Source organism: Colobus angolensis, unplaced genomic scaffold (genome assembly GCF_000951035.1).
Source record: "Colobus angolensis palliatus isolate OR3802 unplaced genomic scaffold, Cang.pa_1.0 Scaffold57, whole genome shotgun sequence".
In the NCBI taxonomy this organism is placed as follows: domain Eukaryota; kingdom Metazoa; phylum Chordata; class Mammalia; order Primates; family Cercopithecidae; genus Colobus; species Colobus angolensis.
The window spans coordinates 11,219,608-11,243,531 of NW_012119265.1; the positions used below are offsets into that span (position 1 = coordinate 11,219,608).

The 23,924-nt window shown below is 36.4% G+C and overlaps 1 protein-coding gene across 2 annotated transcripts in view; it reads right to left on the minus strand.

Annotated features, from left to right (window-relative positions):
* Positions 1 to 23,924, minus strand: part of KCNH5 (potassium channel, voltage gated eag related subfamily H, member 5) — a 364,433-nt gene that overhangs the window by 77,434 nt on the left and 263,075 nt on the right. Inside the window, exon 10 of one of the 2 annotated variants that reach the window (XM_011961959.1) lies at positions 9,594 to 9,790. The exons of the other annotated variant lie outside the window; for it this stretch is intronic. Coding sequence (XP_011817349.1) covers positions 9,594 to 9,790 — 197 coding nt within the window. The remainder of the gene's footprint in view (positions 1 to 9,593; positions 9,791 to 23,924) is intronic. 2 annotated transcript variants of the gene reach the window in all.

Below are 23,924 nucleotides of genomic sequence, written 5' to 3' on the forward strand. Positions count from 1 at the left end.
TTGAACAATTGGGTTCTACTATTTTGTTTAGCTAATATACCATTGTGGGGAGGGTGGGTGAAGAAAACAAAAGAAAGTAGTTGGAATACCCATTGCCATTCATAGAGCATTTCTTCAAAGATGCCCATATTGCCACTGAAATACATGCAATCTGTGACACATGTACACCAAGCAAATAGGTTAGTCCTGTTTGATATCCAATTCTAGTATGTTTTTCATCCACAAAAGATCATTGCCGCTGACATGCTTCATTGTTCACAGAAAAAAAAATGACATTCTGTGCTGCTGCTGCTTATTATTCACCATAATAAGAACATTTTCTGGAAAGAAAAGCATTATTGAGTTCTGAGCCTGTGCTAATGCCAGAGTGAACCCAAACCACTATTTCTTACCACTGGAACATCAAAATACAGGATTGCTACTATGCTTCTCCATAACATTGCCAGCTGGCTTCAGTTGATCTCTACTCAAGAACAGTGCCATCTGTAGAAAAGGACATTTCAGGGTGAATGGTGAATGGTGAATGGCTTTTTAGGGTGAAAGGGAACCTACATGTACCTCTATGTTCTGTTTTTCCATTTGACAATTTGAATTGATCATGCCTGGGGACATTTGTCTAAGTTTAAATAGCAATCCTTCTTAAATCACTGTAGGAGGGTAAGAACACTTTGCTGGTATTGATAATTATGCACTGCCCCGAAGTTATAAAAATCAACACTGAATGCTGCTGCTGCTGCTGCACATCCATCCCCAGTAATGTTACACTCCAGCTGTAAGTTTTGATTTTAACATATTTTCAAAGTCATTTCTTCATAGTTAACTTAAATATAAAACTTCATTGTTATAGACTGAAGGTTTATGTCTCCCACCCGCAAATTCATATGGGGAAGCCTTAACATCTAGTAGGGCTGCATTTGGAGACAAGGCTTCTGAAAAAGTAATCAAGGTTACATGAGGTCACAATGATGAGGCTGTGATCCGATAGGACTTGGGTCTTCATAAGAGACGCGAGAGCTCTCTCACTCTCTACATACACAGGCACTGCAGGGATGCCATGTGAACCACAGTGAGAAGGTGGTCAGTGGCAACCCAAGGAGAGAGACGTCCCCAGACACCATCCCTACTGCTCCTTGATTTTGAACTTTGAACCTCCAGAACTGTGAGAAAATAAACTTCTGTTGTTGAAACTACTCAGTCTATGGTATTTTGTGATAGTAAGCCAAGAGACTAATACAAGGGTTAAAGAAATATTGGCAAGAGGTCCCAGATTAACCTGTGCATAGAGATGTTTAATAAAAATGAGTCTAGGCCAGGCATGGTGGCTTACGCCTGTAATCCCAGAACTTTGGGAGGCCGAGGCGGACAGATCACAAGGTCAGGAGATCAAGACCATACTGGCTAAAACGGTGAAACCCTGTCTCTGTTAAAAAAAACACAAAAAATTAGCCGGGAGTGGTGGCGGGAGCCTGTAGTCCCAGCTACTCGGGAGGCTGAGGCAGGAGAATGGCATGTACCTGGGAGGCAGAGCTTGCAGTGAGCTGAGATTGCACCACTGCACTCCAGCCTGGGTGACAGAGCGAGGCTCTGCCTCAAAAAAAAGAGTCTAAACTAGAAACTTTGGAGCTAAAGGAAGATGAGTCTCTGAAACCACAATGGAAGCACTTCTTTGAGACCACAAGTAAAGGATGTCAGTTTGACGTCACTTTTATCAACATCCAGTGGGCTCCACTCCATGACAATAGTAAAGGTATTAGAACTCCAGAGCCATTTGCTTAGAAGCTTTAATTACACCAGTGACAAAATAAGCAGAGTCATGGAGTGAAAAGACAATACTTCTCTGGCCATGACCACTCAATCTGAAACCACAAGAGGGTTTATACCCACTAATATAACATAAGACATGGTATTTAAAAGGGAAACCCACTCGATTATATAATTTTAGCCTGTATTAATATTGTTCGATCTTAGTGATTTTTTTCTTTTTCAAAATTCAGTTTACATTCTTTTTTTTGCATTTTTGGAATTGGCTGCATAGTAATCTTTTGTTAGTTTTCAGCCCTAACAACAACAACAACAACAAAACACATTCTCTACCTGCTATCAAACAAGTCTCAGATTTTTCCAGTTCTATATGAAAATATTCAATTTTGTATTTTCTTTTTCTCCTTCCCTTCCTTTTTTTGATTAACTAATCTTTTTAGTACACATAATTTAGTACACATTTGGTGGTAAGCTTGTCAATATTTTTTGTAACTTCTAATATAAAAGTATTAACATCTTTTAAAAAATAACTTAAAACACAAAAGTGAAAAAGTAGCAGCCGGGCCCTGTGGCTCATGCCTGTAATCCCAGTACTTCAAGAAGCTGAGGTGGGCAGATCACCTGAGGTCAGGAGTTTGAGACCAGCCTGGCCAACATGGTGAAACCCTGTCTCTACTAAAAATACAAAAATTAGCCAGGCATGGTGGCACGAACCTGTAATCCCAGCTACTCAGGAGGCTGAGGCAGGAGAATTGCTTGAACCTGGGAGGTGGAGGTTGCAGTGAGCCGAGATCGTGCCACTGCACTCCAGCCTGGGAGACAGAGTGAAACTTCACCTCCCCACTAAAAAAAAAAAAGTAGCGGTTTTTTTTAAAGTGAGAATTTTTATCTTTCTATGTATTTATACTAACCAGTACAGCAGTATTGACATGTTAACAAAGAGTATATCAGAATGCAGTATTATCAGCAAGACAATATTACTGTATTCAGTAACACTTCTTAAATAATACTCATATGAAAGTTAAATGCTTTCACTAAAATGAGATATTTTACTATGCAGGTGACGAATATGCTGTGGCCACACCAGACATATTGATTCATGCCCAGATTGAGAGTCCTGTCCACTGACTCTGAACACTGCTTATTGCTTGTCTTGTTTTGGCTTCACTATTAGTTTTATCCTGAACCACAATATGAAAAACCAAAATCGATCTATGAATCACATGCAAATTCATGCCACATATTATCCTTCTCTATTAAAAATGAACACAGTCAAGTATTGGATCTTACTGATGATCTTCTTCGAAATGCTTTTATTCTAGATTAAATAACAAAAATATTACCAGCGTGAGATTCCAAGGACTAGATTCCGGTCTCAGCTCTACTGCTAACGAGCTAAGCGAACTTAGGCAATCACTTAATTTCCTGGGTCTGAATTTCTCTCATCTTTAAAGAAAATAAAATGAACTTGGTGATATACAAGACCCTTCCTTATTCTAGAATATTCCTCTATTTGAAATGAAATCCTAACTCCAGCGTCCTTGTCACCTCCTGGAATCCTTTCCTGTGTCTTCCCCTTGGATAAACTGAATTCATCTCCTTTATGCCCTCTGTGTACTGAGAATAACCCTCTCATAGCACTTATCTGACTCATGATCTCTCACTAGACCAGAGCCTCCAGGAGAGCAGGCACCTGGTCTTTTATGTCCACAACCCCATGGTCATGGGATAGGGGCTGGATGGATGCATGGCTATATGGTGAGCCAGCCAATACTTTCTGTGCCGCACTTCAACAAAGTGTCTCATGAGAAGACGTACAGAAACAGCAAATAAAATTCTTCTCTCATCCTATTTAAATAGCCAATCTGGAGGAAAATATGTTCTTGCTATCTTGAAAGTGAAGAAAATATTCAGAAATAATTTAAAATCTCAGGCATGCTTATTGTAGCCAGCAGTGTTCATGTAACATATATTTTAAGTTTCAAGGAAATGAAATTCGCTTGACTGCCTTATGGACAAATATACCACTTATTTTTAAATGGTTCATTCTCTTTTACTCATAAAACACACTGTCTGTAGGTTTCAGCATCTTTTATGGAAAAAGAAGGTTACAACAAAATTACCAATATATCTGCTGATTTGAGGACCTTTGAGGACACAGATTTCCTATCAACCTTTATATATGGTGCATTGGTGATCCTCAAGTCCATGCCAAGGTCAGACAATCCACTAGGCAGATTCACAGAATTCCGCATATCATCACATTCATGGCTATGACTATTGAAGCATAAGATACAAAGAAAATTTAGCAAAGGGAAAAGGGGCATGGGCAAAGTCTGGGGGAAGCCAGGCACAAGCAAGAGCATGACAACACACGAGAAATGCTGTCAACCAGGGAAGTTCATTAAGGACTTGGTGCTTCTGGTTTTGCACTGGAGATGGTCACAAAGGCATCTTCTGCCTGACATATGCCAAAATTCCACACTTCGGGAAGGAAAGTTGATATTCAGCATCAATCCACCTTGTTAGAATAGACAGTTAAGGCACAGAGAGCTACTCGTCAGTTAGTGGCGAGAGTCCTCTTGAAATCAAGTTCACAAGAGCCAGCTTTATAAGCAAGTCTTTCAAAGGACAATAGTCATATCTGCTAGGTTAACTCTTTTTTACACAAATGGTAAAAATCATTGTGCAACAAACAGGCAAAATGAGAAGAAGTTAATATTAACTTTAAAAGTCTAGTAAGAAGCCTTTAAAATGTAGGTGTCACCTGTGTTACCTTTTTATGTGTGTGTCAAAGAAGGTGTGTTGCTTACCTTCTTTGATGTATACCTAAGAGCTGGTCATCAATTCAATGAATACCATTTTGTCATTCCAGGAATTAGCATCTTGAATTGGTTAAATAAATACAAACATAAAGTAAGCAAATGAGTCAACTTTCCTCTGCTTCTCTCTCATCCCTTTTCTGAATATGTTTAAACTTATTGGAAACTATGGAATTGTGTTTTTATTATCGAAAAATAACTCAACCGGTTCTTTTGCTCAATTCAGTTTAGCTTTTGACTCTCACACATGGGATCTTAATCTCCAGTAGTCTGGTGGAGCCTATGTACCTCTCCTCAATAGAATTGCTTTAAATGCACAAAATAAAATACACAGGATTGCAAAGGAAACACATATTGAAATCTTGTCATCAAAATATTTTCAAATAATTTACAGTATAGTAATCTATGTGCTTCTGTCTAGCAGCAGGTCTAATAACCATCATAATTGTTAAATAGTAATGAGCATAAATGGCATTTCAAGATATCTTCAGCACATATGATATATGAAAATACCCATTAATATAATTGCTTTTGGTACTTCTAATAACACTGTAGTTGTCTAGCAACCTTTCCAATTAAAAGAAAAGCTAAATGTCAGTTAGAAAATAGATAAAATTTTTTTCATCAAAATGTACAGGCCCTAGGTTAAAATCTCAGGTTTCTAGACCCATGAGACCAGGAGTTCATTAACTGATTCCACTTAGATCATGAGTTGTTGGACCAAGAGCAAGCAGACTTATTTTGTTTGACCACAGAATTTTAAAAACAAATCAAATTAATTACCAAACAAATGTGTTTTCCCATAAAAATGTGCTTCTGGCCTCTTGGAGAAAAAAAAATATGAGGACTAAGCAACACTACCCAGCATCCCCACAAGGCAATGTCCTACCAGACTGAGTAACAGCTGTCTCGTTCACATGTGAAATGAACTCTCCGTTTTCACAGTAACTATAAATCCTTCCTTACTCTTTCACGCTATCTGCCTGCTTTGTGTAGCTACTTCTTACTGATATTTGTGGCATTTTCCATCTCATAACCCTCTGAATAGGCAGCAAGTAGAAAATATTTGCTTTCTAATAAAGGTGGGGAGATTCTATTTATATGCCCACTGTTGTCCCCATTTAACTTCTTCCAGTCCTCTTTTTTCAACAATTAACACACTTAAGCCCCCTGGGCAGTCACCTGATTGTAAATAAAGTAATTGAAACACAATCTTGCTCATTTCTTTATGTATTAATCTGCAGCTTTGCTATTGACTAAGTTTTACCCCCTCAAAATTCATCTGTGGAAGCTCTTATCCCCAATGTGATGGTATTTGGAGATGGAGCCTTTGGGAGGTAATTAGGTTTAGAAGAGGTCATAAAGTTGGGGCCAGTGCAGTGGCTCACATCTGTAATCCCAGCACTTTGGGAGGCTGAGGCAGGCGGATCACGAGGTCAGGGGTTCAAGACCAGCCTGACCAACATGGTGAAACCTTGTCTCTACTAAAAACACAAAAATTAGCCAGGCGTAGTGGCAGGTGCCTGTAATCCCAGCTACTCAGGAGACTGAGGCAGGAGAATCGCTTGAACCTGGGAGGCAGAGGTTGCAGTGAGTCGAGATCACGGCACTGCACTCCAGCCTGGGTGACAGAGCGAGGCTCCATCTCAAAAAAAAAAAACCAAAAGTTGGGGCCCTCATGAGGGACTTGGTGCCCTTATAAGACACCAATGAGCTTGCTTCCTCCCCCCGCCATCTCTCCACCTCCCCTTCTCTCTCTTATGTCGTAACACAATGAGAAGTTGGATATTTTGCAAGCCAGGAAGAGAACCCCCACCAGGGAACCAAATTGGCCAGTAATTTGATCATACACTTCCCAGCCTCCAGAACTGTGAGAAATAAATTCCTGCTGCTTAAGGCACCCAATCTATCATATTTTGTTATGGTGGCCCAAGCTAGGACAGTTGCTTTCATACTACAGTGGAAAAGTTGAGTAGTTGAGATTGGCCCACAAATCCAAAATTATTTACTATCTGGTCCTTGACACAAAAAGTTTGCCAGCCCATGCTGTAGTTGTTTGATGGAATTGCTAGTTATAGCTCTAGAATTTTTACATAGAGGGGCTTAAGGATGGGTAGGAGGAGCTATATTTGCACAGCAAGCATCTTATTTTTCCTTAATGAAGATGAAGGCAAGCAGCTAAAGAAGGCTCACTTCCCTCCTTATTGCAGCCATGGAAAGCCATACACTAAACAAAGCTCTCCTCTGAGCCACTGGATACACCTGTGTGGCCAGAACTGTACCATGCCGTGGCTGACAACTTGGATTCAAAATCTGCTCCCTTACTTAGCAGGAACACACCCTTAATCAATGGCTATGATAGCTATAAGATATCAATAGCATACTAAAGACATAGTTTTGGTTATAGAATTCACAATGAATGTCCATTGCAATAATTTTTACAATAATAGCAATAAGGACAAAATGTTTTCATTAATAGATCAATTGGAATAAAGTGAATAAGTGAAAAAAGAAACTATAAATTGCTGACAGCGTTTCTGTGGAATATTGTGGAAAAGAAAATATCAGCGACTTTGACAAGTTAAAACAACATGGTAGTCTAAAAAATACAGGTTTTAGAATCATAGAGATGAATGCAAATGCAGGCCCTGACTCCTAAGTTATCTGGCAACTAGCTGTTCCAATCTCAGAACCTTAATCTCTTCATGGGTGAAATGGAGATTATACTGCTCTGTTTGTGGGTTGTTGATGTTTAATAAGATATTATAAGTAAACTATGTTGAAGTGCCTGGCTATTTACAGTATGTTTTCAGATGGTAGCTAGTATTACTAATCATGAAATAATATTTTCTCATCACTTATTTTTTTCATGAGAATATTGTTTTTCAGAAAATAAAGTGACACTGAATGACACCCTTTTCCCACTATTTGCCAAGTTATTGAGACAACGCATCAAGAGCAGAAAGGCTACAATTATAAAAACTGACACCAGTTATAATAGGAAACAGGTTGTGAGAGAAGAAAGCCACCTGATGTCACTCAGCAAACTGGCACCCATGGAGACACGCACAGTGTTTCTGAGACCCGTTAGAAAAACCAACAACAGTTTTCTGTCTCTAGCTTCTCTTCCTATCAGAAGTAGCCACACCTGTGTGTACTCAGCTGTCACAACCAATGAATGTGTGTGTGTGTGTGTGTGTGTGTAAGAGAAAGAGAGGTGACAGATATTTTCCACTGGTGATCTGTTTTCATTGTCCCTCCTTGGCACCTTGCATTGCAAAGGTATCAGTTGGTTATTTGATATTAATCCCTCTGGGCCTGAGTTTTCTCATGTGATTTGAAGGACAAAATAGCTGCCCATTTTCTTTCACAGGAATATTATAAACATCAAGTCCTGAGAAATGTACAGATGTTGGACAGGCGTTTTCAGTAATCTTGCAGTATTTAAGAATACAGTCTTCCCTCGGTATATGAGGGAGACTGGTTCCAGGATCCCCTCACATACCCAAATCCTCACATACTGAAGCCCTGCTGTCCACCCTGTGGAACCCATATACAGGAAAAGTCGGCTCTTGGTATACACACATTTCAAATAATACAAATACTGTATTTTTCATCTGCATTTGGTCAAAAAAAATTGGTGTGTAAGCGGATCCTTGTTGTTCAAATCTGTGTTATTCAAGGACCAATTACACCACAAGAGTCAACTACCTAACAGGTTGCCTTGTTGAAGGGAAATTTGTCATTGCAGAAGGCAGAGCATAGACCAAAGGAGACATTCCTGCTTAATACTGAAAGGGACTCTGAGCTCCCTAACAATAAGTGAGAAACTTCCACATTTAGTTAATATTTAGCATCCCTCTTCCACATTCATCTGCCTTCACTTTCAACTATTTGTGTTTGACATAATCTTCACATTTAACTATAGATCTATTGAGCATAGGTACCTGTATTTAAGTCTGTATGTTCTCTATAGCTATTTAATTCTGTCTCACAGGTTCTGGACGCTCCATCTATTTGATAACAAAAGTATGAACTGAAAATGATGTTCAAGTATAGATCAAATAAACGTGATACAACCAGTACAAACACTACTCCTGCTAGTCTCATCCTTTCTTGGAACCCTAAATAGGAATTACATTGACTTAATTACATTCATTTCTACATTGCTACAGTATAGACATTAATTTATCTCTTTGCTTGATTTCTTCCCTCCCTGTTAACTACAGAGAAGGTTTCATTTAAGCAGGTTATGGAAAGGAATGACTGTCATTTCAAAATACTTCACCACAGACAGGCGATCATTTTAGATAAAATCACTTAAGTGCAGTTATCCAAATATGTATTTCATTCTTGGCAATAAAAAAGCCCTACCCAATGCCCAATGACCTAGAAACCAGAAGTAGGAGATTTCTTCATGCAAATTAAATTTGTGTCACACTCATCAGTTAAAAAATGGCAATGAAGGTTAAATGTGCAGCAGCAGTGTAAAACAAAGGATTCCTGTCCATATTGGTAGGGTGTGTCAATGTGGCTAATTAGTTTTTGAGATAGCATTCTTTGAAAGAGTAAACTTTGTGAATTGATTATGAAATGAGAGGTGCCTAAAGAGAGCTGAGAATGTAAAATAGGCACCCAGCTTGATTAACTTTACCAGCTTTTAAAAGACCCATATAATAAGGTAAGACACTGGAGTTGATTTCACGGCAGTGTTACAAACTCCAAGAACCAACTACATCACAGGAGAGTTCACAGCCTGTTTCTCTTCAAGTCTGTTTTTCATTTTGTATATTAAATGGTAAAGATTCAAGTCCTTACTCATAGAAACAGGGTGTTTTTTCCCTTAAAAAGTTAACAAAATATAAATAAAGGGAAGGAAAATTATGCCACTTTACATTGATGGGAATTTAGTGCTGCAAAACAAAGTATCTTTTCTACTCCTCAGCTAATAGAGCTGAATTAATTAATACTCTGGACACTAATAAGAAAAAGCAGACCCAGACAACATACCCGTTTCCTCAGATTGCAAGTAAGAGTGAGATTCCTTGAGAAGGAGTTTGCAAAAGCTGTATAAAAGTCCAGGACTTTGAGCAAGGCTTCCCGCTTGATGATGTGTAGGTCACAGTACGTCAGTGCTCGGACGTTCGCACATGCATGGGCAAGGGTGGTTTCCTTCCAGAAGATGTCTCCAAATACATCACCCTTCCCTGGAAAACAGTATAAGATACATATTCAAGTATCTACCACTGTTCTTATTGTAATCACTCTTGTTATTCAGTTTCATACAGTATTGACCTTCTAGCATAATTTAGAACTGAGGGTATAACCGCATCTATAAACACATAACAATATACAATGCTTTCATATAATATGGAAAGTAACAGCACCCTGAATTCAGTTATTGATGAAAATCTGGAGTGACATGAATAAATGGATCCAACAGAGAAGCCAAACACCTCATTTTAACAAATAATTTCATTATTTTCTGCCACCTTAACTTTTCCTATTTTGACTAGAAGGAGCAAAGGTGACTACTTAGTTTCATCCTTGCCTTCTGGTAAAGATAATAAAATGCAACATAGAAGGATCTGCTGTAAATAAATCTAGGGCTGATCCAACATATATTAAATACACATTATTCAGTAACTATGTGCCCTAAGCCAATTAAAACTTGCCACGACTTAGTTCCCCAAGAATGCCCTTCCCTCTCTACCTAGCCAACCTTATACAGGTTCTCAGAGTCCAGCTCAAGAGCTCCCCATCCACAATGACAAAGCTGAAGGACCCAGCTTGAGTAAAACATGGAGACTCAAATGTGTTATCCCATGAACAGTTCTATAAAAGTGCTACACTATCATCAAATGTAGACGGCTTTTAAACATTCTAGAAATTGCACAGAAATCACCTATTCACTTCAGAGCACTACCCACTGGTGGCCTGAACTCAACCATTTATCATTTGAAATCAAATACTTAGTTGCCCAAATAAAAAGAACGAGAAAGAGTCTAAGGTTAAAGATCCCCAAGGCCTTTCTGCCGAGGCAGTTCCATAAAAGTCCCTGGTTTCTGAAGTGCAGTCAACTGCATTCTTTGTTCAACTTCTGCGTGAAAGGAAAAGTTTTAAAGAGAAAAAGACAGGGGGAGTATATCCAGGAGGGAAACATCTTCCTAGAGACACTCTGTTAATGATTTCTTCTTTTTGCACTCAAACCACAGAGCTGAGCAACTATCTGCCGTCATCAAGCAGATTAAAATCAGACCTAACAGGAAAAAAAAAAAGAAGAAGAAGAAAGAACTTGCATCACCCTTCAGGCCAGCCAGCCAACCAGAGAAAAAAGAAAATGTGTAACCACAGAAATGAGAGAGAGACAAAGACAATGACAAGACAGAAACAGAGAGGTTGAGTGAGTGAGATTACAGATTCTTTGCTCACCTAGGTAGTTGGGAAGTTCTGAGAGAAACATGGGGCTTGATTTCAAGCTTAAGGGGGACTTCAGGGTAGAAAGAGAAAATATGCACATGACTGAAGAGGTGATTAAAACCACCACATGATCATGTGACCAGCATAAAACAACTATAATGAATATTTAATTAATCTTAAGCAATTCATTTGTTTCTGGATCCTCCAAAAATTCCTTTTAGTTCATGACACTGATGAACGAATTAACCATCTAATACCCATTTATTTGCCCAAGGAAGGGAGATTAGAAACCTGGTATCCAAACAAAGTCTCTAGGGTTATACAGCATCGTAATAACCAAAGGGAGACTGCAGTTATAGAAACTCTACCTCCTTTTATACAGATGAGTTTCAGAACTCTGTACGTGGTATTCTCTTCAAACTAGTAATCCCAATTATAGGCATTTATTCAAATTGCATAACAAGAAGTACCAAATTTATTTATAAAAATGCTCACTGAAGTGAAATTTATAATCACAAAAAATTAGAAATAAATGTCAATAAATAATGAAATAGTATGCAGACACAAGGTATCATAAATTTTACAAGTGACATGGAGGGTATATAAAGTTATATAAAATAGTAAAAGCAGGATATCAAACCATACACACAGTATAATCTCATTTTATGTACCCCATCTCCCCACCCCCAAACATACATGCACACAAAGCGCAGAAGTAAATGCATCAAAATGGTAGGTCCTCTCTGCATTATGGAACAATGTATGGTTTTCATTTTGTCTTATAATTTATGTGTAATACTTTGTAAACAGAAAAGATCAACAACTGTTACATTACCACAGTTCCTGATGGCACCAAAAAAAAAAGGCAAGCTTTTAAAGGGCTGCTTTGATCTACCTCTTATTTCTTTTCCTTTTTATTCTTACTCTTTCCATACTGGATTTTTCCTTCAAGAGATAGAAAAAAGGTCACACTTCTCTATGACTCATTTCTGTATCATTTACTTAAATTGTCAGTTATAACCCCTTAACCATTTATGAGTGCTCATTACTTTACAGCTATTTGGTTTTCATATATGGTACACTTAATAATAATCAATGCTTTTGACTCAGTATTTTCACATCTGAGAATCAAAACATTAAAACCACTGCATGTAATATTCCTTATAGTGTTATTAATGATAACCCTAGATTTTTATTTAAACCCTATATGTCCAATAGCTATGGCAATTGTAAAAATATGTGTAAAATATCAATGTCCAAAGAATTAAAACAGCTTTTGAGATAACATGCAAAAAATTCTTAACTTACAATGTTAATTAAGAAATAAATATATAAAGAATAATATGAATATGTTTACAGCTATAACAAAATATATAAAAATGAAACTGAGGTGTCAAGACTAAAAGAATTGTCAATTAAGAAATCTACTTTATCTTCTTTCCTTAAGATAATTCTCTTGATGGAACCAAAGTATAATGTATTTTATAAGTATATGTTACTATATATAGTTTATCAGTCTGTTCTCACACTGCTAATAAAGAACGAAGACATACCCAAGACTGGGTAATTTATAAAGAAAAGAGGTTTAACTGACTCACAGTTCTACATGACTGGAGAGACATCACAATCATGTCCAAAGGCAAATGAGGAGCAAAGCCATGTCTTACATGGTGGCAGGCAAGAAAGCTTGTACAGGGGAACTCCCATTTATAAAGCCATCAGATCTCAAGAGATTTATTCACTACCAGGAGAACAGTATGGGGGAAACTGCCCCCATTATTCAATTTTTCCACCTGGCTCTGCCCTTGACATGTAGGAATTATTACAATTCAAGGTGAGATTTAGGTGAAGAGATAGCCAAACCATATCATATAATATACTATGTTATATAAATTTATCAATTGATACAAATTGAGCTAAAAGTCTAAAGGGATACAAGACTAAAATAAAATGCATTTAAATAATAATAGCAACTGGATTTAAGTGGTATGTTTATGCGTCTTTTTCTTCTTACTCTGTTTTCCAAATTTTTCTATATTAAAAAACAGCAAACCATTTTCACCAATGTCTTTCATTATACTTCTTAATAAAACTGAATTCATAAAATATATACATAGATTTATAGATCATAAATAAATATTCATTGATTACTAAGTGCATTTTCAACAGGTTAAAGGTACTCAAAATAGAAAGGTAATTTCTTCTTACCAGTATGGGTCATTTTTAATTAAAGAATCATTCAAATATCTGTTATATGTTTTATTTAACTTAACTGATGAAATTAAAAATTCTTACACTATTTCTGCCTAAAATTTTTAAATTTAAATTATTACATTAAATTATTATGTTTTTGGTATTATGGGAAAATAAAAAGTCTATGATATAGTGAGGATAGCAATAAACTAGAATATGAACTCATGATAAACTTTATTTCCTGCTCCTCTCCCAAAAAAGTTTAGAAAAGCATAGCAAAATTAACAGAAGCAGATAATTCTGCCCCCAACATCAGAATTCACTTTACGTAATAAGCAATACTAATTGTTTCATTACATAGAATTTTCATTAGGATATGCACTATGTAAACTGGATATTAAGCTAATCAACCATTTCAAAGTGTGTTTACTTTGTTGGCTTTCTACGTCACCTATTAAGCAATCAATTCACAACAAACTTTTACCGCATTTCTGGAAATACGGTCATCTTTCAAAAAAATTAATTAATTTACCAGCCAAACTAAAGTTGGTTAATGTCCTTCTTCAAGCATATTATGCACATTTACTGTAAGTCATCTCAGAAATCATAGGCTGTGAAAATGTGGGGTTAGGCATGGAATATCTAACATGCGTGCATCTAATATGCATGGAATAACTAATGAAGAAATGCTTTTCTTTATTGTACAAAAGATTTTGCACACTTTCAGGGCTGGGAACTCCTGTTCATCTTCTTGACTGCAGAACATTTGATGCTGGTTTTTAGGTCAGCTCCTGCTGGGTACAAGTAGTCTCTGCTGTAAACATGTTAGAGCTAGAGATAACTAACCTCCCCTCAAATCCTAAAATTAGTAGAAAGCTTGTGCTAAACATGAAAGTTGTTGTTTGGTCTATTTATATTTTCTCAGTTCTTTTCATCAAGTCTTATGAAGTATTTCACTGTTAAACTACAGGAAAAAGGATTGTAAAACAGAAATAAGTGTTAAAGACTCATATAGTAGGAAACTGGAACATTTAAGGCAAAACAGAGAGAGAGTTACAACATAATTAAAGAAGTAATACAGACTACGGTATGCTTAGGGATTATGGTCCCCTAAGGGGCTGATTTTATAGCCAGATTTATTTTTCCAAATGTGAGACACATTATTTGGTGAGTTAATAACATAAATAAAATAAATGCATAAAAATTACCATAGTTAGGCAGGGCACGGTAGCTCATGCCTGTAATCCCAGCACTTTGAGTGGCCGAGGTGGGCAGATCATGAGGTCAGGAGTTCGAGACCAGCCTGGCCAACATGATGAAACCCCACTTCTACTAAAAATACAAAAATTAGCTGGGCACAGTGGCGGGCGCCTATAATCCCAGCTACTTGGGAGGCTGAGGCAGGAGAATGGCTTGAACCCAGGAGGAGGAGTTTGCAGTGAGCTGAGATCACGCCACTGCACTCCAGCCTGGGTGACAGAGCAAGACTCAGTCTCGGAAAAATAAATACATAAATAAAAATTACCATAGGTATTCATCAGTGAGAACTGCTAACTAATATATCCAACAGGTCCCAAACAAAATATCATCTGAATTTTACTTAGGTAGTTTTCTGTGAGTTTAGGGATGTGATAGTGGCTCTATCTGAAGATTTTTCTATACAGTGATCTTAATCCATGTATTCACTTCTTTTTTTAGTAAGTTTTATTGTATATACTTGAGATTTAACATGTAACATTATGGAATACATAAAGACAGTAAAATCACTATAGTGAATCACTATAGTAAAGCAAATTAACATGTCTATCATCTTACATATTTTTGATTGTGAGATGAAAGCAGCTAAAATCTACCTATTTAACAAAAATTTGTATTACAAACAGGCATAACCCTCATTTTATTGTGCTTTACCTTATTGCACTTGGCAGATATTACGTTTTTTACAAATTAAAGGTTTGTGGCAACTCAGTGTCAAACAAGTCTATCAGCATCATATTTCCAACAGCATGTGATCATTTTGTGTCTCATTTTGGTAATTCTCACAATATTTCTAATTTTTTCATTATTAGTATATCTGTTATGGAAATCTGTGATCAGTAATCTTTCATGTTATTGTTGTGATTGTTTGGGGCCACTACAAACCACACCCGTATAAGATGGCAAACCTAATCAATACATATTGTGTGTGCTTTAAATACTCCACTGATCCATCATCCCCCAACTCCCTCTTCCTCTCCTCGGGCCTCCCTGTTTTCTGAGACACAATAATATCAAAATTAGGCCAATCAGCAACCTTAAAATGGCTTCTAAGTGTTCAAGCAAAAGGAAGAATCACAAATCTCTCACTTCAAGTCCAAAGATAGAAATAATTAAGCTTAGTGAAGAAGGCATGTCAAAAGCTAAAAGAGACTAAAAGCTAGGCCTCTTGCACCAAACAGCTAGCCAAGTTGTGAATGCACAGCAAAAGTTCTTGAAGGAAGTTACAAGTGCTACTCCAGGGAACACATGAATGACAAGGAAATGAAACAGACTTACTGCTGATAAGGAGAAAGTTTTATTGGCCTGGAAAGAAGATCAAACCAGCCACAACATTCCCTTAAGCCAACGCCAAATCCAGAGCAAAGCCCTAACTATCTCCAATTCTGTAAAGGCTAAGAGAGGAGAGGAAGCTGCAGAAGAAAAGTGTGAAGCTAGCAGAGATTGGTTTATAAAGTTTAAGAAAGGGAGCCATGTCCACAACATCAAAATGCAAGCTGAAACAGCAAGTACTGATGTAGGAGCTGCAGCATGTTATCCAGAAGATCTGCTAAAATAACTGATGAAGGTGACTAGACTAGACAACAGATTTTTAATGCAGATGAAACAGCCTATTAAAAGAAGATGCCATCTGGGACTTTCATAGAAAGAGAGAAGTCAAAAACTGGCTTCAAAACTTTAAAAGATAGGCTAACTCGTTAGGGCCTAATGCAGCTGCTGACTTTAGTTGAAGCCACTACTCCTTGATTACTCCCAAAGCCCTAGAATCTTAAGAATTACGCTAAATCTACTCTGCCTTTGCTCTGTAAATGGAAGAACAAAGCCTGGATGACAGTGCATCTGTTTATAGCATGCTTTACTGAATATTTTAAGCCTACTGTTGAGACCAACTGCTCAGAAAAAGAGATTCGTTTGAAAATATGACTGCTCATTGACAATGCATCTGGTCACTCAAGAGCTGTAATGAAGATGTACAAGATGAACGTTGTTTTCATGCCTGCTAACACAACATCCATTCTGCAGCCGATGGATCAAGGAGTAATGTTGACTTTGAAGTCTTGTTATTCAAGAAATATATTTTGTAAGGCTATAGCTGCCATAGATACTGATTCATCTAAAGGATCTAGGCAAAATAAATGGGAAATCTTCTGGAGAACATTCAGATTTCTAGATGCCATTCAGAACACTTGTGATTCATGTGAGATGTGAGAAAGCCAAAATATTAATATTAACAGGAGTTTGGAAGAAGTTGATTCCAACCCTCATGGATGATTTTGAGAGCTTCAGACTTCAGTGGAGGAAGTAACTGCAGATGTAGAAATAGCAAGACAACTACAATTAGAAGTGGAGTCTGAAAATGTGGATGACTTGCTGCAGTCTCACTATAAAACCAACCAGTGAGAAGTTGCTTTTTATGGAGGAGCAAAGAAAGTGGTTTCTTGAGACAGAATCTACTCTTAGTGAAGACGCTATGAACATTGTTGAAATGACAACAAAGGATTTATAACAGTTCATAAACTCAGTTGATCAGACAGTGGCAAGAGTTTGAGAGAACCGACTCCAATTTTGAAAGAAGTTCTACTGTGGCTAAAATGCTATCAGTCAGCATCACATACTATAGAGAAATATTTTATGAAAGGAAGAGTCAGTTGATGCAGCAAATGTCATCATCATCTTAGTTTAAGAAATTGCCACCTCTATTCCACCCTTCAGCAACCACCAACCTGATGAGTCTGCATCTGTCAACATCAAGGCAGGACTGTCCACCATCAAAAAGATTACAACTCGCTGAAGGCTCAGATGATCATTAGCATATTTTAACAATAAAGTATTTTTAAATTAAGGTATATGCATTGTTTTTCTAGACATAATGTTATTGCACACATAACAGACTAAGCATAATGTGAACATAACTTTTATATGCGCTGGGAAACCAAAAAATTGGTGACTCTATTACAACATTGGCCCTATTATGGTGGTCAGGTACCAAACCAACACAATCCCTGAGATATGCCAATACAATATTATTAGCTATAGTCTTCATATATACATTAGATCTCTAAAAATGTTCATCCTACATGTGTGCTACCTTCTAGCCTTTAACCTACATGTACTCATTTCCTCCCACCCTACTCTACCTCCCCACCACTGTTTTATTCTCTATCTTTGCATATTTGACTTTTTAAAAAGATTCTACATATAAGTGAGATCAAGTAATACATTATTTATGTGTCTGGCTTATTTCACTTAGTATAATGTCCTCAACATTCATCCATGCTGTGGCAAATGGCAGGTTCTCTTTCTTTTTTAAGGTTGAATAATATTCCATTGCATATACTTACTACATTTTCTTTATCAATTCATCCGTCAATGGATACTTCGGTGGCTTCGATATCTTGCCTATTGTGAATGATACTGCAACAAACATGGGAGTGAAGATATCTGTAGGAGGTGATAAATTCATCACCTGTGGGTATTTACCCAGTAGAGGGATACTGGGTCACACAGCAGTACTATTTTTAGTTTTTTAATAAATCTCCATGTTGTTTTCCATAATGGCTGCACCAAACTACATTCCCACCAATAGTATACCAGGATTCTCTTTTCTCCACACCCTCATCAACATTTATTATATCTTGTCTTTTTGATAATAGCCTTCCTAACAGGTATGAGGTGATATCTCATAATGACTTCAATTTGCATTTCCCTGATGATTAGTGATTTGAGCACCTTTTCATATACCTGATGGTTATGTTTATGTTTTATCTGGAGAAATTTCTGCTCAGGTCTCTTGCTCACTTTTTAACAGGGTAATTTATTTTCTGCTATTGAGTTGTAAGAGTTCTTACATATATGCGGTTTGCAAATATATTTCCCAGTCTATAGGCTGCCTTTTCATTTTGTTGATTGTTTCCCTTGTTGTACAGAAACGTTTTAGTGTGATGTAATCCTACTTATTTATTTTTGCTTTTGTAGCCCAAGCTTCTGGTGTTATATCCAAAAAGTCATTGCCAAGGCCAGTGTCAAGGTGTTTTTCCTGTATGTTCTCATCAACGTGTTTTATAGTTTCAGGTCTCACAGTTAGGTGTTTTATCCATTTTGAGTTGATTTTTTGTGTGGGTGGAAAATAGGATACTAATTTTATCCTTTTGCATGTGGAAATCCAGTTTTCCCAGCACTATATATCGAAAAGACTACTAATTTCCCATTGTGGCCTCTTGGCACCCTTGCTGAAAATTAGTTGACTATATATGTTTGGATTTCTTTCTGGGCTCTCTGTTCTGTTCTACTGCTCCATGTTTCTTTTTTATGCCAGTACCACACTGTTATAATTACTAGACATTTGTAATATAATTTTAAATCAGGAAGTGTGATGCCTCCAACTTTGTTCTTTCTCCATATAGATTTTTGTCTATTTGGGTTTTTTCTACAGCTTCACATGAATTTGAGGATTGTTTTCTCTATTTCTTTAAAAATGTCATTGGAATTTAGATAGCAATTGCTTTGACTATGTATATTGCTTTGGGTAGTATGTACATTTTAACAATATTAATTCTTATAACCCATGAATATAGGATATATTTCCATTTATTTGTGTCTTCTTCAATTCTTTCTTTCTTTTTTTTTTTCCTTCACTGTTCCTTGTGGAGCAGGGCTAACTTACTGGTGGTATACCCAGAGCCATCTGATTTCTTTCATCTATGCCTTATAGTTTTCTGTATACAGATATTTTGCCTTTTTGGTTAAATTCATTCCTATGTATTTTTGTAACAATTGTGAGATTTTTTCTTGATTTCTTTTTCAGCTAGGTCATTATTTGCATATAGAAATGTTGCCAATTTTTGTAGTTGATTTTGCAACCTGCCACTTTACTAAATTTGTTTATTAGTTCTAACAAGGTTTTTGTAGAAACTTTGGCTTTTTCTACATATAGAATCGTGTCATCTACAAACAGATAATTTTACCCCTTTCTTTCTGTTTTAAATGCCTTTTATTTATTTTTCTTGTCTGACTGACTTTGCTAGTACTTCCAGTGCTATATTGAATAGAAGTGGTAAGAGCAGGCATCCCTGCCTTGTGCTGGATCTTACTGGTAAAGTCTTTAGTGTTCCCCATTGATCATGATGTCATCACCACTAGACCATCATATATGAAATGCTTAATGGAGTTCTTCAACTGGAAATGAAAGGATAATAACTATCAAAATGAAAATATATGAAAGTATAAAACTCACTGGTAGAAGTCAATACAAAGTCAAAAGCAGAATATTCCATTACTATAGTATTAGTATATAAATCTTCCAGATCTCTAGTATGAAGGTTAAAAGTCAAAATGGTCAAAAATAACCATAGCTACAGTAAGTAACTTACAGTAAGTAAGTCACAAGAAAAGAAGAAAAAAAAAAGGACCTATGAAACAACCAGGAAACAATGAACAAAAGGGCAAGAATAAGTCTTTACCTATCAATACCCTTAAACGTAAGTGGATTAAATTATCCAATCAAAAGACAGGGTGGCTGAATGGATATTTAAAAAACAAGATCCCACTATATTCTACCTATAAGAACCATTTTAGCTTTAAGAACACACATGGGCTGAAAGTTAAAGAATGGAAGATATTCCATGCAAACAGTCACCAAAAGAGAGCAGGGGTGGCTATATTTACATCAGATAAAATAGATTTCAAGTCAAAAACTGTCACAAGAGACAAATAAGCTCATTATTTAATGATAAAGGCATCAATTTATCAAGTATATAACAACTGTTAATATATATGTACCCAACATTGGAGTATCAAAATATACAAAGCAAATATTAATGGACTTGTGGGAAGAAATGCATAGAGATGCAATAATAGCAGGGGACTTCAATAACCCACTTTCAACAATGAATAGATCAAACAGATAGGAAATTAATAAAGAAATATTGGACTTGAACTGTATTCACTTTTATTTATTAGTCAGTCCTTCACTATAAGTTATCAATGCAATCGGCTCATAAACGTCATTATAATTACATGGGTCCAAAAGTATTCATTTATAGATGAATAAGACTATATGTTTTTAATTATATTATTTCAAATGGATTCAACTATGTACAAACTGCAAGGGTCATAAGGTAATATTTTAAAAAGGAAGAAGAGAAAGAACAAAACAATGAGTATTGAAACTAAGAAATTATATAGGTTTATTAGAATAAAATATTTTAAAACATTTAGAAAAGATGTCTGTCAGTCTTCAGTGATTGATGTCCAAAGTCATTATGTTAAAAATCATCATAGATACAAGCTTGAAGACATTTTCAGAGAAGCAAATAATAATTCTTATCTATTAAAAAAATAACTGATTTAGCTTGTAGATTTTTTTACACACACAATGAGCCAAATAACTCTTATTAAGCAGAAGTAAAGAGAAGGTATCCTGACATTGGTAAGAAACTACCTTTAAGGAGGTAGAAGAAATGTTGATAAACATGCTGATTATCCTGAGTTTGGCACTATTAGTGTTAAGAACAAATTGACTGCATATAAAAATCCAAATATGTGCTTAAATCAAGAAAAGGAATGGCATATTATAAAAAAGAAATCCATGCAAAAGACTAATTTGGAAATCAATTACATCTTGAAACTCTCCTGTCTTCTTTTTCTAAGAAAACATTTAGAATTGAAGCCTACGATATTGTTCATATTATAACTAAGTTGTACAACTTTTGCAACTGTGAAGTGTGAGAAATAATGGCTGTCTTTTCTTCCTCATTCAATTAATGAACCTGACATCCTGACTCAACCCTAACTCTAACCTATGATGCAATAATCTGACTTCTGTGTATGTATCCAAAAGTATTGAAATCAAAATCTCAAAGAGATAGCTGTACTCTCATGCTTATTGTAGCTTTATTCAAAATGGGTAGACTTGGAAACAACCCCAGTATTTATCAGCAGATGAATGGATAAAGAAAACGTGGTGTATGCATACAATGGAATATTATTCAGCCTTTGAAAAGAAGAAAATTCTGTCATTTGCAACAATATAGGAGAACCTGGAGAGCACTAGGCCAAACAAAATAAGCCAGTCGCAGAAGTACAAACACTTCATGATCCCACTCATATGAAGTGTCTATAGTAGTCACATTCATAGAAGCAGAGAATATAATACTGGCTGTCAGGGCTTGGAAGATGGGGGGAAGGGACAGTTTTTGTTCAATGGTTATACAGTTTCAGTTATGCTAGATGAATTAAGTTTTAGATATCTGCTGTACACATAGAGCCTATACTTAACAACACAGTACTGTGAACTTCAAAATTTGTTAAGAGGGTAGATCTCATATTAAGTGTTCTTACCATGAAAAAAATGACAGAAGAAAGCTATGGGAGTTTTAGGATGTGTCTATTACTTCAATTACGGTAATGGTATTACATTGTGTGCATTCAATATATGTAGATATTTGTGTATCAATTATACCTCAATAAAGCTGTGTTGATGTGATAGAAATGTATATGAGTAAGGGCAGTGATCACAGAAGCGTATAGGGAAACAAAAAGCAATCACAGGGATAAAGGAGTGAGATTAAAAGCACAGGTTTTCTTTCTTTCGTTCTTGTATCATTGTTACTTGTCTTTCGTTTTTCCTTTAGCTTATGCTGTATTGTTTATTTATAAAATAAAATGCTACCACGTAAAACATTTTTTTTAAGTTTTTTGGACTTTTTGTTCAAAAGTTGAAACATTTGCTTTACGCCGCGAGGGAATAGGCAGATTCAGGAAATAGAAATCTGGCTCTCAAGAAGTCTTTAATTTTGTAAGAGAGACAGACCAAAAAAAGTACAAAATAGAAGAAAATGAAGTAAGTGTATACAGATTGGGATGTGCAAAGTGCAGAAGAAAAATACTGTTTTTAATTTAAAGAAATTAGGAAACACCTCACAAAGAAAGCAAGCTTCATTTCCACTGTAACGTTTACCATCTCAGTAGACCCTGAACTCTTCCATAACCCAGATGAAAGAGGAGAGTCGAATGTATCATCCCTATCTTGTGTTCTAAGAACTCATGGCATTCACACCCTGGGCTCAACTCTCCTTAGTCCTAAACACCTCCCTCATGGTAAATCAGTGACTTGGAGAAGGACAGTATTTGTAGATACTTAGTAGCTATTTAGCCAATTCATACTAAACTAAGTACCTTAGGTAATATTTAGTGAAGGGTTTTTGTAATGTGTACTGTTATGGTGCCTAATTCTTGGCAGTGGTGTTAGAGAAATCTTTTTTCAAAAATAAACACAAATAAACTGGTAAAGGTAATATAGGTACTCTATTTTCCATTAAGATTAAACCAAATAGTTGTACCATAATTTCAAAATTGTATTTCAAAAGTCCTGTTAACCAAAGCATCATTTTTTTGTTTTTTGTAATTTGATGGTTAAGAGCATGCACACAATATCAGACAGGTCTGGATTAAAATCCTGTACCCACCAATTACTTACTAGCTGTGACCCAGAGTGAACCACGTGATATTACAGACTTTCAGTTTCTTCATCTGTAACATGACTACAATAATTACTTTCTTCACAGGGCTATTAAATGACTTGATACAATAATGTATACAAGGCCGGGCACGGTGGCTCAACCCTGTAATCCCAGCACTTTGGGAGGCCAAGACGGGTGGATCACAAGGTCAGAAGATCGAGACCATCCTGGCGAACACGGTGAAACCCCGTCTCTACTAAAAAATACAAAAAAACTAGCCGGGCGAGGTGGCGGGCGCCTGTAGTCCCAGCTACTCCGGAGGCTGAGGCAGGAGAATGGCGTAAACCCGGGAGGCGGAGCTTGCAGTGAGCTGAGATCCGGCCACTGCACTCTAGCCTGGGTGACAGAGTGAGACTCCGTCTCAAACAAAAAAAAAAATAATGTATACAAAATAATGAGCACTCCATTAATAATTATTGGTATTTTAATCAGATTTTCAAAGAGGCCCAAGTGTATTTTTCAAAAATATACTTTAAAAGTTTGATAAGGAATATTAAAATCAAAATGTATCTGTTGGCTTTACATTTTACTTAAGTGGGTGGGGGCTCATTTACTAATGAAAGATAAGGTTTTTCTTTCTTTAAGTCTCTTTTAATTCTTAAATGTTTATGTATTAATGAAATTAATTCAGATTTATTGAATCATTCATTCTAGCTGATGACAAAAGCAACTCCACTTTAGGAATTAAAGCTAAATTTCCTTCAGTGAATGTAATTTAAAGTTTTCTTATTATGGTCAACTACCAGGTATAAGTTAGATTCTTTCTTGGTACTGAGGATCCTTGATGGAGAACAAGAAAGGAGTAACTTATCAGAGAGCCATGTGTAGTCTGAGACACTTAACACAGTTCCCCCCTCAATTCTCTTTGTTCAGATTGCCTAGTTAACAGCAGGAAAACGTTTCTTCTGCCTATAACAGATCTAAACTAAAGCTACAGGCTTTTGAGAAATGC